The sequence below is a fragment of the Bos indicus x Bos taurus genome, chromosome 26 (genome assembly GCF_003369695.1).
Source record: "Bos indicus x Bos taurus breed Angus x Brahman F1 hybrid chromosome 26, Bos_hybrid_MaternalHap_v2.0, whole genome shotgun sequence".
Taxonomy (NCBI): Eukaryota; Metazoa; Chordata; class Mammalia; order Artiodactyla; family Bovidae; genus Bos; species Bos indicus x Bos taurus.
The window spans coordinates 11,917,929-11,934,279 of record NC_040101.1 but is presented as its reverse complement, the minus strand read 5'-3'; the positions used below and the strand labels follow the sequence as shown (position 1 = coordinate 11,934,279).

General features: G+C 38.7%; 1 protein-coding gene across 2 annotated transcripts in view; it reads left to right on the top strand.

Annotated features, from left to right (window-relative positions):
• SEC23IP (SEC23 interacting protein) overlaps positions 1 to 15,759 on the top strand; it is a 39,503-nt gene extending 23,744 nt beyond the window's left edge. The window contains exons 13-19 of one of the 2 annotated variants that reach the window (XM_027528484.1): positions 2,672 to 2,869; positions 6,779 to 6,934; positions 7,316 to 7,418; positions 8,578 to 8,763; positions 9,621 to 9,780; positions 10,266 to 10,367; positions 14,256 to 15,759. In XM_027528484.1, the coding sequence (XP_027384285.1) occupies positions 2,672 to 2,869; positions 6,779 to 6,934; positions 7,316 to 7,418; positions 8,578 to 8,763; positions 9,621 to 9,780; positions 10,266 to 10,347 (885 nt within the window). In that variant the 3' untranslated portion in view covers positions 10,348 to 10,367; positions 14,256 to 15,759. Of the gene's footprint in view, positions 1 to 2,671; positions 2,870 to 6,778; positions 6,935 to 7,315; positions 7,419 to 8,577; positions 8,764 to 9,617; positions 9,781 to 10,265; positions 10,368 to 14,255 lie in introns of both variants that reach the window. The other variant, XM_027528483.1, reaches the window with a different exon arrangement.
• The last annotated feature ends 592 nt before the right edge of the window (positions 15,760 to 16,351 follow it).

The window sequence follows — 16,351 nt, the reverse complement described above, 5'->3', positions numbered from 1 at the left end:
TTAGAGTTCACTTGGTTACAATGTGGGCATGGAGTTAGAAGGGGGTGAAGCTAGAGGCTGTTGGGAATCTCAGCATTGTCACTGTGATTATGCAGTGACTCAGAAATGGTTGGGGTGTAGTAGAAAATGGAAAAGAAGGTGCAACTCAAAACACATGTTAGGCACAGGATAGTGTTTGTGATGGTTGGTTGAAGGTGATGAAGACTGAGTAGAGAGGCAGCATCTCTGGTGAGCACAGTGGTCACACCAAAACCAGGACACCACAGGTGTGTCCACGCTGGACACCAGCCTGTGTTCTCCACGTGTAAGCACGTGTGTCTGCATGTGCACGTCAGTGAAGCACAGGCCTGTAGAAACAGAGAAACAAAAAATGAGAAAGAAGCTAGATTTCCAGGCCCTGCATCTGCCCTTGGTTTCATAGTTCAATAAAAGGAAGAAAAGTCTTCTGTTTATAGTTCTTGAAAAGTCTCTAGAAGGAGTTTGGTTTGGCTCCTGTAGTAGCTTGGCTGTATCAGTTATGGCACTTATAAGAATGTTTTGAAAGGGTAAAAACCTATAAAGTCATCTTATTTTTTAAATTCAAAAATAATTGCCTCTGAATGAACTGTGACACTTTCTCAGCCGTGTTACCATTGATCGCTCTGTTTTTCATCATTAACAAGGTGCTGCTGGATCAATAATGAGATAAAATGGTGCATCCTATTGATTTACTGTAACTGAAAAGTTAGCCCATTATTTTTAATAAGGAGATCAGGTATTTGTGACCTGAACTTTTCTTTCCCCTTTGTAAACCATCTTAATCATTTTCCTTTGAAAAGAAATAATTCTTAGTGCTGGGAATGTTGGCTCACTTTGTTTTCCAGTTACTGCCTCTGTCTAAGAGGGAAACAAAACAACAGTTTGCAGTAGGACGGTTTAGGATCTATTTAGACCGTTCTCTTAGCAATTTAGATTGTTAAGTTGTGTGACTGTAATGGGAGGTACCTCGAAGTAAGAAAGCAAATTTAAACTGAAGAATGTTGGTCACATTCTTCAGTTTGTGTTTTGGGTTTAATCCTGTGGTGTCTCCAAAGGGCAGAGATAACAAGGCCAACCCAGACCTTCATGGTGGGATCAGTTCCCAAATGGCTGGTGGAGAGCTTTCTTTTTGCTATATCATCTTTTGAATTAACCAGTTGGACTGGTTTCCAGGTTTCCTAGTATTTGAAATTCACTGATGGACAAGAGCAGTTAGACCAGCTGTTGGGTTTAGGCACTGTCAGTAATGTTCAAACAGAGACTTAGCCAGGCATTCACAGCTTGGGGAGTGAGGACCACTGAGACCTGTGCCCATGGGAAGTCAGCAAATCCACCATGACGGTCGTTCACATTTCCCTGACATTGTTGCCGCTGTACTGGGGCACAATCACAAACCAACATGGGCGGATTTTGTCTCATTACTATAGTGATACAGCTGTTCTGTTGATGCTCCCAGAGATTTTCTTTACTGACTTATTTATGAAACGCATAGATCTTGAGCGTTCTGTTCAATAAACTTTGACAATTTTTGCACCTGTGTAATCACCAGCCAAAACCAGAAATAGAACATTTTGTCACTCAGTTCTCTCATGCTTCTTTCTAATCAGCTCCTCCTGCCACACAGCTCCTCTTCTGAATCTGATCACTATCCAATAGTTTTGCCTGTTCTAGAGGTTTATATAAATGGAACCAACACTGAAAATTCTTTTGTATCTTTCTTCTTTTACTCAAAATAGTGTTTTTAAGATCCGTGCAGTTGTAGTTTTATTTGCAGTTTACTTCTTTTTATTTCTGAGTAGTTATCCCACTGTATGAACGTACCACAATGTGTTCTTTACAGAATGTTTTTGAGGAAAACTTGGTGGCTTCATATAGACGTAAGGATGTAAACATGTTGAAAGAATAAATTTCTTAAGTTTACACCTCTTTATGCTATGCTATGCTATGCTAAGTCACTTCAGTCGTGTCCGACTCTGTGCGACCCCATAGACGGCAGCCCGCCAGGCTCCCCCGTCCCTGGGATTCTCCAGGCAAGAACACTGGAGTGGGTTGCCATTTCCTTCTCCAATGCAGGAAAGTGAAAAGTGAAAGTGAAGTCGCTCAGTCGTGTCCAACTCTTCGAGACCCCATGGACTGCAGCCTACCAGGCTCCTCCATCCATGGGATTTTCCAGGCAAGAGTACTGGAGTGGGGTGCCATTGCCTTCTCCGACACCTCTTTATAGGAAGTATATATTTTACAGTTACATAAGTACTTCTAAAATTATCTGGCTAAAGTTGAGATCATAAAGGAAGAAGTTGGTATTTTAAAAAAAAACTTCTATTAAAATTTTAAATTACATAAAAAGTGTAGGGCACAGAGTATAATAATAGCTAATATTTAGATTTAATTGTAGCTGTTTCGCCACATTTTTCTTTGTTCTTAATTTTCTTTTTCTTAAGAATTTTAAAGTAGCTTATAGACATCATGGCATTTTTTTCCTTGACTATTTAGTATGTGTCTCTAAAAGGACATTTCTCTAATTGACCACAATGCTTTCATTCTTAGGCCTAAGAAATTACTAATCATTCCTTAATATTGATATGGGTATTTCATAGTGATAGCTGATAACTTTTCCCCCTTAGTTATGTTATGAAATTTTGGTATTTCACAGGAAGAGAAAAAAGCAGCATCGGAAAAGAAGGCAGCGGTGGCCACTTCAGCAAAAGGACAGGAGGAAAGTGCTCAGAAAGCTAAAGACATGGCTTCTCCTCCCTCAGACTCGAACGAGTCCAAGAGGAGACTCCCGCTTGGAGCGTCCGTCTCTTCTGTGCGTGTTGATTATGAGGCCTTTGAAGTTGGCACCGGACAGGCAAGTCAACACACTGACTCAGGCTGTGTGGTTTATGTTGGAATCACTTACCTGGGTTATTTGGGCGACTTTAAATTCTTTAAATATTTATTCAACAATTTTTTCAGGGGAGGATGGAGAAAACTGATTTTCTCTTAATAAAAACAGTATGCTTTCATAATGTTAGAAATAAAGGATTGAATGTGTACTGAACATATCACCTCGCCTTTGAAATTGTCTCTATTTAAATCTTTTCACCTCTCGGTTTTATAGCGTTCAGTGTCTCAGCCACTAGAAATAGAAGTGGTGATAGAAAATTATTTTCAGAGTATGCTTAAGCTTTTTTATTACTCACAGTTCTTCCCTGAGGGAAATAGTTTCTGTAAAAACCTACCAAGTAGTTGATAATGCTGCATTTAATGATAAACTTGTTTCACAGTGGCTTAAAAGTATTAAAATCTTTTTAGAGAAGGTTACTTTCAATTTATTTATAGTTGTATGGTTCTAATCTCTTAAGTGAGTTCATGACTGATTTAAAGAAGGCAGAAAATATTGCTGGATGTTTGATACAACCTATTCAAGCTTTTAAGCCTAATTCATTCATAAAATTTGCATTTAAAAGGATTTTTATTTATTTCTTTAACTTACTTATTGGCTTGCCTACTCCAGAGTGAACGAGCTTGGTAGTTACAACTGGCAGGCTCAGTTGCCCCACAGCATGTGGGATCTTAGTTCCCTGATCAGGGATCAAACCTGCGTTCCCCACATTGCAAGGCTTGCAAGGTGGATCCTTAACCACTGGATCACCAGTGAAGTGAAAGTTGTTCAGGCGTGTCTGACCTCTTGCGGCCCCATGGACTGTTGCCTGCCAGGCTCCTCTGTCTATGGAATTCTCCAGGCCAGAGTCCTAGAGTGGGTAGCTGTTCCCTTCTCCAGGGGATCTTCCCAACCCAGGTCTCCCACATTATAGGTGGGTTCTTTACCATCTGAGCCACCAGGAAAGTCCCCAAAAATGTCTTCTTAAAACATGAGCAAACTTTAACAGACTCTAGGCAATAAGAAAGGGCAGATACTTTCTTAGCTGCATGTAAAGGCTGAAGAGGAGGTTTGTGGAAACAGGGCTTCCCCATCACCAGGACACTCTCACTGCCTGCTTCTCCTTGGAAGTGTTGGCATCTGTGAACATGGAATTGTGGGTGTTGGTGGTCTGTACTCCCCTCTTCATAGCTTCATCACCACAGAGGTAAAGGAATCTACCTAATAGGTCCAGTTAAGAAACTTTAAAGGAAGGATTTTATTTGACCTGACTTGAGTCTTAAGTCCATTCTGGACCAATTCTTATTGCCTGGGGAGTGGGGCATGGTTTGATTGACCCAGTCCAGGTCCCATGCCATCTCCTTTGTTACCCAGAGGGTTGTTGTGGTAATCCACAGTGTGCATCATTCATGCCAGAAGGCCAAAAAGTACTGATTAAGGAAAAGATAAGGGGAAAAAAAAAAATCTCATAATCTCCTTAACCATGACTAATTACCATAAGCAGTTTGAACAAGGCCTTCTGGACTCTTGAGCATATATTTACATATCTATTTTAATAAAAATGGAAAATACTAGAACATTATACAGGTCTCCCTTGACTTATGATGGGGTTACGTCCTGATTAACCCATTATAACCTGAAAATACCCAAAGTCAAAAATGGATTTAATACACCTAACCTGCCCAGCATCAGAACATTAAACATTAAATATGCTCAGAACACTTAACATTAGCCTACAGTTGGGCAGAATTATCCAACACAAAGCCCATTTTTTAAATAGGCTGCCATAACAAACTATCACAAGCTGGGTGGTCTTAATCACCATAAATTTACTGTCTCACAGTTCTGGAGGCTGGAAGTCCATGACTCAGGTGTCAGCAGGGCCTTGCTCCCCGCTGAAGCCCTGTAGGGGCACCCTTCCCTGCCTCTTTCCCTTCTGATGGTTTGCCAGCACTGGTTAGCGTCCTTTGGTATAAGTGTGCTTCAGCCCCCCACCCCATTCTTCCATTTTCACGTGGTCACCTCCCTTTGTGTTCACGTCACTTCCCTGTCTCTGTGTCCAGGTTTCTCCTTTTTATAATGACACCAGTCACTGGATTTAGGGCCCACATTAATGCTGTAATGATTCTGTTTGCAAAGAAAGCCTGAGGTACTGGTACAGTTCTCTTTGGGGGGAACACATTCAATCCATAATATTGGACCTGTAGGCAGTTTTTCACTCTATTAAGCAGTCCAGTGATAAACAGTTTTAAACTAATTTTCTGTGAACATTTTTTATTCTTTCTTGCAGTTATATAACTGGAAATATTTATAGCTGGGCCAAAAGCCGTGAACACAAGAATGTTAATAGTTATTGCTACTTGCCCCTGGAAAGTTTGTACTTCCACTGGCAGCTTATAAGACTGCCTCTCTCTCCTCTCCCTTGCTAGTACTATCATTCTTGTTTAAAAATGTCATATTCTAAAAAAAAAAAAAAAAATGTCATATTCTTACTTTTATAACTTCTTCTAAAGAAATAATTTTTTCACATGCAAACAGGAGTTTTTAATTTTTTTTTTTTAGTATTTTATTTATACCTGTGCTAACTGTATCTCACTGTATTTCTTTGAGCACTAGAGAAGTTAGATGTTTTGTCATTTGTTTTTTATGCTTTTTTTCAATGATGTACTAGTGTTCCTATTTTTCTATTGGGTTGCTTTTCTCTTTACTGGTACTGAAGAATTCTTTATATATTAGGGATGTTGGCCCCTTCATGTAAATATTTTTTCCAATTTATAATTTTTTTAACCTTATTTTTTTTTCTGGAACTGAGGGAAAATGCATAATCTTGAGAGCACCTCCTTTGTGGTCCCCATCAGTAGCATAAACTATTGAATTTGCAAATTAGGAGCAAACCAAGGGATGTGAAGTCTAGACTTTGTTAGAAGGGCAGCCTAGTTAGTAGAAAGAGCTTTGCATTTGGAGTTAGACGTCATTCTGCCACTCACCATGTGCTCCTGGTAAGTGTCGTCACCTACTTGGGCTTCACTGTCTTCGTTTGATACGTGGGCATGAAGGTCCCTGCCATGCCCTCTGCTCTCAGTGGACCTCTGTCATGCCCTTGATTATGCCATTCCTTGTTCTTCATTCTCAGGATACTGAAATGATGGAGACAGAATTTCTGTCACTGAGCAGCAAACGAAAGAGCTTTGTAAAGTACAGAGAGCTGTCCGAATGTGGGTGCTTTCTCCTACGCTAACAGTTCTCTGTGAGCTGAAAGGCTACATGTGAGCTTCCCCCACACAGGAGCTCTTTGGGGATAAATCATCTTTTAATGGAGAGAAACATGCCGAATGAATGAGGATGGTAGTTGTAATAGAAGTCATAGTCATTGGATGCTTAAAATATGCTAAGCACCTTATGTGGATTTGATTATTAAGTGTGGTTTTTCAACCACATTATGAGTTTGGCATTGTTATGATTCCCATTTTATAGATGAGGAGACTGAGGTGGAGGCAAGAGAGATTGAGAAACTTGCCTGAAGACACAGAGTGAGGAGTGGAGTCAGGGCTCAAACCCAGGTAGTTTGATTCTAGAGTCTGCAGCTTTGACCACATTTATAACTAACATAGGGATGATACTTCTGTACACTGTATATTTTATGCTTTATACAATAAGTGAAAGTCTAGTTAGAGGATGTAATTGTGGATAAAGATTTCAGAGGGAAATTTTTTGGTCCTTTTGTGCTAGTAGCAGCTGTCCATTACAGTGATCATTAGCATCGTAAGCCACACCTTGCAGAGCATCATCTGTATTGGGGTGCTTTTAATTAAGTGAAGTTTTAGTTGAACCTTTGATATTTGTCTTTCATGACATTGAAATGACTGTCTTTCATTGTTTTCTGATTCTTCCTAGGTTTCTGTTGTTTACAGCTCCTTAGACTTTGAACCAGAGATTTTCTTTGCCTTGGGATCTCCAATTGGTATGTTTCTCACTATTCGAGGAGTGGATAGGATAGATGAAAACTACAGGCTTCCTACCTGCAAAGGATTCTTCAATATTTATCACCCAGTGAGTAACCTGCATTTACTTCCGCTTTGAAGAAGACAAAGCACTAGTCCTCTTTATCCTGATAGAGTCTCAGATTCTTATTTCTTGGGAATTAAAACTGATTTTGATTTTGTACAACTCAGCCCTCTGACCTAAACAATACAGTCTGATAGTTTGCAATAAACTTTTCTACCAGAAAGCCTTTGTTCAGGGAAATGATTCTTTTGTTTGCAAAGTAATTTTCTCCACAAACTGAAAAGTCGTCTTATAAAATTACCAGTATTTGAATAAGGTGTGAAAAAAAATAAAAATCTCTGGTTTGCCAGTTATCTGTTTTCTCACTTAACTAAGATACATAACTCAAAACAGCTTTTCATAAATTTCTAATTCTTCGGTTTATAGCTTGATCCAGTGGCGTATCGATTAGAACCTATGATTGTACCAGATTTGGACCTGAAGGCAGTTCTCATTCCACATCACAAAGGCAGAAAAAGACTGCATTTAGGTAAAGAGAAAATGCTATAAAAACTCATTTCCTTCCTGTCATTTTGTGACCTGTCATTTAATGATTTGGGTTCTTCCTGTCATTTGCATTTTAACACTAAGCTCTTATTTAAGTGCCTACTATGTTCAGAACCTGTTTACTAAATATTTGGAGGAGCTATAAAGTTACAAAAGAGTTTCTTCTCCTTGATGATTTCTTGATAATATTTGATATTTGTTGATACAATTGATATAATTGTTGATATAATGAGGAATGGGGGAAGTTGGTGATAAAGTGAGATGCATACATTTTGATAAAACTTGGTAAAAGTTTTTGGAATTGGGAAGCAGAGTTAATTTTGAACTAAAGACCAAACCATCAAGAAATAAATTTGATGCTCAGTCAAGTGAGCTGTTTTTTCTTTGGTAACTATAAACAAACTTTTTCTTTTAAATAAATTTTATTGAACAAAATGGATTGATAATATTCCAAGTAGGGTTTAGGTTTCTTTTATGTCTATTAATGGTGTATATTACTTCTTATTCATAGGTTTAAAAGAAGGAAAAGTAATCATGCCCTCTTAAAATTTTTTTTTTCTTTAAGCTTGCATCATGCTTTTCAAACATAACTTTTGAAGTTAAAATGAGAAATTTGATACTTTGATATTCTTAAGATTTTGAATTAAAATGTGATTTATTAGACAAAAGTAGAGAAAGTAAAGGGGCAGTAGTTTCTTCGTTTTTAAATTAGGAGTTTAAATTGTGATTATATCAGAATCTCAAATTCTCAAAACCATTCACCAATACATATTAGAAAAACAGTCATCTTTTTAGTCTTGTGGGCCCATTTTTTGACTTATAAAAAAAGGCCCTTAAATGTGCTTATACATTTTTATGGTATTTGAATTACGTCTTTTTTTTTTTTTTTTGGAGAGAGAAAATATATAGGTTTAGGCTGGATCAAGTTTAGTCATTAAGAAAATGGTAGAGTAAGACTCCACAGAACATTTTAACATGTTGAGCGTTCTTGGCTGAGAAACTCCCATGTATTTATTTGACATTTAAGAGACGAGTAAGAGGTCTTATCCAGTCTGAGGATAGTGTAACTTGTGTTTTAATTTTTGTGGTGCAGAATTTTACCCAGTAACTAATACCTTGTTATGTCGTCTTAATCTCTTTAGAGTTGAAAGAAAGTCTGTCTCGTATGGGATCTGATTTGAAGCAGGGTTTCATTAGCTCTCTGAAAAGTGCTTGGCAGACATTAAACGAATTTGCCCGTGCTCATACCTCTTCAACTCAGTTGCAAGAAGAATTGGAGAAGGTAGCCAATCAGATCAAAGAAGAAGAAGAAAAGCAAGTAGTTGAAGGTAAATTTAACATTTAAGGCATTTTCCAGTGCAAAAATTATTTGTGAACAAAGCACACATGAATTATTTGATGCTGTTTTTCCATTATAGTCCTTTTTGTTGAAATGTAGAGGCTCTTCCTATAAAGGAAAAACTGTTTGTACAAACTGTACTTCAAAACGCATGGCATCCTTTCTTTTTAAACTAGGTTTTGGGCTGATAGTTGCAGGTTTTACTCTACTGCTGTTTAGTTGCAACCCCATGGACTGTAGCCCATCAGGCTCCTGTCCACAGGATTCTCCAGGCAGGAATACTAGGGTGGGTTGCCATTTCCTGATCCAGGGATTGAGCCTGCTTCTCCTGCATCTCCTACACTGGCATGAAGATTCTTTACCACTGAGCCACCTGGGAAGCCCAGGTTTTACTGTACAGGCTTTAAATTTTGTTGAGATTCATAAGGCCAGAATGGAATGTCGGAGTTGAGAACTAAGTTGGTATTCAGGCATCTGAATGGCCCCCTGTGAGGAAAGCTCTTCTGTGTCTGACTGTGTCACTGTAGACTATACGTGCAATGTCAAGTCGTTGTGCCGTGATGTTTTTGATTCTTTCAGGTTCTAATTCTATTTCCTTTCTCTCTGCAATGCTCTCTTACCCCTTTTCTTCAAAACTCCTGTCAGCTGGTTGGCTCTCTCTCCTCTCTCCCGGGCAGCCAGCCCCTCTCCCCCGGGCTCTTTGGAGGAATGGGAAGTGAGCCTGGTAGCTCCCCAGGCTGCTGCGTTTGTCAAGCAATTTTCTCTTGAGCCCAGAAAGTCAGCTAAAGTCAAAGGATAATGATTAAGTGATTGACTTTGATATTGAAATGGTTTGAATTCTAGCAGAAAAGATTGTTGAAAGTCCAGATTTTTCCAAGGATGAGGACTACTTAGGAAAGGTTGGAATGTTGAATGGAGGCCGTCGAATTGACTACGTTCTTCAAGAAAAGCCAATAGAGAGTTTTAATGAATATCTTTTCGCTCTTCAGAGTCACTTATGCTATTGGTAAGTATTTTCACCTTTGAAAGTGTTCATGTGGCCTTTAGGTGCCAGTACATACTGCAGTTCCGTGAGATTCTTGCTGAATTAGCATTTGTTACGGAGTATTAATTTGAACGCCCATATATTCAAAATCAGTCTTTTCCCCCGTTAGCTTAGTTATCCACAAGATGGCAGCGTGTCACCTGCGTTTGACCAAAGGCCTTGGTACTTGCACATATTGTTGGGATGCCTTTCAGATCGGGAATGGTGGGGACTTGGAACGCCATCCTTTCATATATCCGGTGTCACCAGGGAGAACGGCAGCACAGCTGTTTTGTTGCTGATCAGTCTTTATCCATTTTTTAAGGACAGCTCTGAGATTACACAACTTTGTTTTCATTTGCCCTCCTTAGGTAGAGATGAATAGAACCAAAGCTGCCTTTCCACCTTTATGCATAGAGGTTAATTCCTCATTATCTCTTAAGTAAATGTGCTTTTCTTTTTAATAGGGAATCAGAAGATACTGCTCTGTTATTACTTAAAGAAATTTATCGAACAATGAACATTAGTCCAGAACAGCCCCAGCATTGATTGGACTTCAGCTTAACTGTGTGAGTTTATTTTGTGTATAAATTCTGAAGGCTTCATTCTGAGGCTTGTTTTTTTTTTTTTGGGTGCACCCTGCAGCATGTAGGATCTTAGTTTCTTGACCATGGATCAAACCTGGGCCCCCTTTGTTGGGAGCAGAGTCTTAACTCCTGGACTACCAGGGGAGTCCCATGTCTTTCTCTTCCTCTCTTAGTCACCTGGCAAAAACCTTAATCCTAGGAGACCCAGTTGTCTCTTACTCTGAACCTCACCCGAGTTGCAGCACATGGCCAGAGAAAAGTCAGGCAATTGTGTTAACCATACTCGCTTCAAATCTATGACCAAAACATCCAGTGGGCAGTAAAGCCTGCAGTATGGTTCTGCCACACTTGTGCTGGTAAATTCCCTTCCCCACACCCTGAGGTGACTGTTATTTTGCTCCTCTCTCTCCTCACGTTTCCCACAGCCCTTGACCATGACCCTACTCTCACACACTTTGGAGAGAAGCCAGAGAACCCCGCTCTGACCACCGCCAACTTTACCCACTCTTCTCACCTTTGTATCTTTGTGATTTTCCCGCATCCACCCACCCATCCATTCATCCACCCACCCACCCACCCACCCAGCATCTATCCATCATTTGCTGCGCACCTTACTTACCTGCTAAGTGCCTAGGCCCTGAGGGTCACAGCAATGGACTACACAGTGTCTGCCCTCAAGGATCTTCTTTCCTGTAGGGGAGGACAGACAATAAATAAACAATGGAAGTGAGTCAGATGGTTAAAAATAGAGCAGCAGGATAAGGGGGAGAGGGGAATACCTTTGAGATGGGAACAAGTTGCTGTTGTATATAAAATGGCAGGGGACATCCTAAATGATAGAATGTCATTGGAGCAACTGAGCCAGCTGGATATCTGGGGAAAGAAGATCATCTCAGACAGACAGAATATATATCAGAACAAAAGAGCTGCCTCATCCTTTTTAGTGATTGTGTCGTATTTCATTGACTGTTACACCACAATTTGTTTTAACCATTCCTTACTGTTGGGCATATAGGTTTACTAGTATGAACAGTGCTTCAGAGATACATTATATTTAATAGTTGTATTTCATTCATAGTTCTTTTTATTAAAATCCTTAATTTATCTACCACTGTGGCATGTTTAGGTGATTTTCCAGTTTTTCTCTATTATAAAAAATTCTTAACATGTAGTTGTATGTACTTTTTGTGCATCTCTGTTTGCTTGGCCTAAATTCCTAGAAGAAGCATTGTTAAATCTAATCACATTTTAAAAAGATTTTTGATCTGTATTTATTGGGAAGTTATATTTCAGAAGGGTTGCAGAAGTTTCATAGCTACTGTCAATATAAGTGCTAGTTTTTCTCTACCCTTGTCCATATTGGTTATTACTATTTTTTAAAGCTAATTTGATAGCTAGAAATTGTTAGGCATACATACTAAGTCACTTCATTCGTGTCCAACTCTGCAGTCCTATGGACTGTGGCCCTCCAGTCTCCTCTGTTCATGGTATTCTCCAGGCAAAAATACTGGAGTGGGGTGCCATGCCTTCCTCCAGGAGATCTTCCCCACCCACGGGTCTTCTGTCTCCTTCATTGGCAGGCAGGCTCTTTACTACTAGCGCCACCTGGGAAGCCCAGAGGTTGTTAGATCATTGTTTCATTTTGCATTTCTGTTACTAGTGAAATTAAGTATGTTTAAGTGTTTTTAACTGGCTATTTCTTCTTTTGTCAATTGCCTGTTTTTGACCTTTATGCTTTTTTCTGGAGGTGGGGGGTATGATATTTTTGCTTCTTATTGATTTATAGTTTTGATAGTCAAATTAACGTTTTGTCATTACAGTTTTTTTTTGAGTTTGGTATTTGCCTTCTAATAAATAAATACCCCCTTTTATTTTTTGGGGGTAGGATCAGGGAGCATGTTTTAAAAATGTGCAGTCTTTTAATATTATTTAGATAATTACATTTTTTTTTTTTTTTTTAGTTTTTATATGGTTTTGTTTTTTCACCTGACTTTATAGTTTTGAAGGATATGGTATAGAGAAGAATTTAACTTTTTTCTTAAATATTTCATATTTTGCCTGTGCCATATATTGAATAATGTACCTTTTTGTTGTTGGTTTGATGATTTTATCATGTGCTGTTGACTTTTTTTTATTCATACACCCAGTATTTGTTTTCTAGGTTTTCTGACATCTTTTCTATTGACTTATTTGTCTGTCTGCCATATTTTACTGATTTCAAGTTACATATTTTTTGCATTTCAGCATCTTCACATTTGGAATGCATCTTAAAAAGCAGCTGTTGCCTTAATGAAAGTTGAGTTGTCCCTGAGGGGGTTTGAGTTTTCTTCTACCAGTCACTGGGGGGCACTGTTCGTCTGAGTCTGATGAAACTAACTTCTCTGCTTCAGATTTTCTTGGCCTGTGCTGATAGTGTGCACTCAGGTCATAAAATCTGCAGGCTGGTGGGGGTGGAGGCACCAGGTCAATATCAAGGAATTTCCCCTCCTTCCTGTTGTCAGAGAAGTGGTCTTCAGCGTCTTTGCTTTCTTTCTGGAGAACGCATTATTATTTTTATTATTATATTTTTACCCCTCACTGAGGCTGTTTGGGATTTGATATCCCCACTTTTTGTGAGGGGCTCTGTGCCTTTTAGACTCCCCACCCCAGGCATCTTTTTTTTGCATGATGCATAAAACAGTGTTGCATATTATAATTGATGCTGTCTTAGATTTAGTGAAAGTTTTTTTTTTTTTTAATTTTTTTTTTCTAATTTTATTTTATTTTTAAACTTTACATAATTGTATTAGTTTTGCCAAATATCAAAATGAATCCGCCACAGGTATACATGTGTTCCCCATCCTGAACCCTCCCCCCTCCTCCCTCCCCATACCATCCCTCTGGGTCGTCCCAGTGCACTAGCCCCAAGCATCCAGTATCGTGCATCAAACCTGGACTGGCAACTCGTTTCTTACATGATATTTTACATGTTTCAATGCCATTCTCCCAAATCTTCCCACCCTCCCCCTCTCCCACAGAGTCCATAAGACTGTTCTATACATCAGTGTCTCTTTTGCTGTCTCGTACACTGGGTTATTGTTACCATCTTTCTAAATTCCATATATATGCGTTAGTATACTGTATTTATGTTTTTCCTTCTGGCTTACTTCACTCTGTATAATAGGCTGAAAGTTTTTAATATCTGGTAGTCCAATTTCTTAGGATACCATAGTTTTGGCTATTATTCCAAATGAATTTTGAAATGATTTAAATTCCCCTGACATTCTTTCTGCACAAAACAAAGCAGAACAAACAAAATCCAAACCATAGCAGTTCTAGGACTGTGACATCATCACCTGCTATGAAAAATTAAGACCCTTTCAGCTTGCACATGATTTGTTCACTGTAATTGTTTTATTTCTTCTTATACATGGTTGTAAAACTTAGGCAAGAGCTTAGTTCCTAACAGTATACTGACACTATAAAATAATTTGAAATCGTAACAGTCCCTCTATACATGGTTCATTCAGGCATCGACAGTTTTGCTGAATTTTTTTTCTGTCCTTTAATTTTAGAATCGCTCTTTAAAAAGCCTCAGATTAACCTGACAGATAATTCACTATGTTTTGTCTTTTATTTTTTGTACTCATTTTGTTTTGAAGATTATTAAGCTAGTTAACCTCACTGAACACTCCCTGATGGCCTTCTGTCCCTCCAGAAGGCCTGTCTGAGGACTTTGTGTTCACGGGCCTTGTTCTTCCAGGCAGTTTGCAGTGTTTGCTTGTCGCTTGACAGTGTGTTCTTTTATTTTAGAAAGGAATGACAGTGAGTTTTTGTGTTATGTCTGTAAGTTTGTAAAGTTGACCGAGGACTCTTTTTTTTCTTTTCAAGACTCTTGTCTTTGCAGAAGCTTGCAGTCTAAATTACAGTGCTGAGAAAATCCTCGGAGGACATTCCCAGTCTGCTCCTGGGATGGCTGACAGAAAAGTGATTCATTGACAGTTCCTGTGCTGTCGTTCTCAGATGTAGGGGTTCATTTTAAAGAAAATATGCAGGACAAAAAGACAGTGCAAAAAATCAGTACCACATTTGGACTGTGTAGGTGAGAAAAAGAAATGTTTAAAATGACGCAGTTTAAAACTCCTCATATCAGTTTAATTGTACAGTTGTCAAAGTAATATGTGATATCAATGAAGAATATTTGTTGCATGCAAACGGTTGTTTCTTTTTCCTAAAAAACTACTGTCATTGGTCTATTAAACGTGCATTTTAAAATTAATGTAGTATGTTCTACAGACTTCTCAAGAAACTATAATAATACAGTTTTTTAAAAATTTATGTTCAACTTTTTAAATGTGAATTATAGTTTGGGCTGCTTCAATGCAGGGTTATTTGTATTTGTTAAGCAGAAGTAACCAAAATCACTTCTGTTCCAAGCTCCGCTGTGGTCTTGGAGCCTTCCAGGCTGTTGCTGGGAGGAGAGTGGTGAGAGGAAGTGAGACGCTCTGCACTCACGGAAGTCCTGTGAACGCTCTCCCGGTGTCGCTTCCGCTAGTAGCGGTGAGCAAGCAAGAAGTTTCTCCATTTTGTCACCTTTGGTAGCTGTGCAATCGCCTTATTGCTGAAGTTGCAGTTAATATGAGAACCACAGTAGAATTTTTCTGGGTTTGGGTTTTTTTGCCTTGTATTAATTTCACTTATACCAAAGTATTGGGAAGTATGAACTTCTAGACTGTAGCTGTACTTCATGAAAAGACTGTTCTGTGATATTTTACTTTGTTTTACTGTAGCTTCAGATTATCTGAATATTTTCCTAATAGTCTGTGGGAATGCTGATCTGCTTTTGTTACGCAGTAGGAACGTTTGACACTGTTTACATAGTTCTCATGGAACGTAGAATTTTTGGAAAGCCACATATGATACACATTTTTTGTGTATATATATTAGTGTGAATAAAACAGTAACATCAGTGCATTTTTCTAAAGCAGAAAACTTCTGTAATTTTCTTGTCTTCCTTAAAAGTATTCCTTTGAGTTCAGTGTTCATTTACTTTTCATTGTGAGCATCTGCTCTATGGTTAATGTCTAACTATAGCATTTGCTCCTAATAATAGAATTAGGACAGTAGAGTTTTTGAACTGCAGCTGACCCCAGACGGCATATGTTCCAACCACCTTATTCTGCATCCAAGGACACGACACTAAATGCCTTTCTCAGGCTGCTGGTGGCAGATCTGGGCTGGAGTATGGTTCCACCCACTCCCTTTTGGCCTTCATTTCTCGACACCAGTGCTATTACTTTTCACTTAATTTCCTCCTAACTTCCCCAACTGATGAAATAAAAATAAGAGTTATTTATGTATATTTTAATAAAATCCTGTTTGATTTTTCAACTTACAGCTGGTTTTGTCTGTATTATTCAACCTATGTTTTCTGAACATTGAGCAAAGGAGAAACCCTTGAACCAGTGTCCATAGTAGAAACATACACCAGAGCAGTTTTAGGAGTCTTGTGATTTTAACCCTTCAGAAGATAAAACGTAGAATTTGGGGGCATGTATTTATATCCATCTTCAGTTTCTTAAAAAAAACAAACCTAAAGTCAAAACAGTAAGTAGGTCTGAGGGCAGAGTCTCTTTATCAGCGTGTTGCTCACTGTTATAACCACCCTGCCTAGCACAGTCTCGTCACAAAGTGAGGCACTTACCAAATATTTGTTGAATAAAACAATTCAGAAAATCAGAAGTAGAATTAAATAAGAGACCTTAGAATGACTGTTCAGACCAAACCCTTTACAAATTACGTATTTTCTTTAATTTTGCTTTCTGTTTAATATATTTATTGTTTGTTGCTGCTCTTGGGCCTTCTCTAGTTGCGGTGCAAGGGCTTCTCGCTGTTGTGACTTCTCTTGTTGCAGAGCATGGACCCTAGGTGCTCAGGCTTCAGTAATTGGGGCCCACGGGCTTAGTTGCCCTGAGGCATGTGGAATC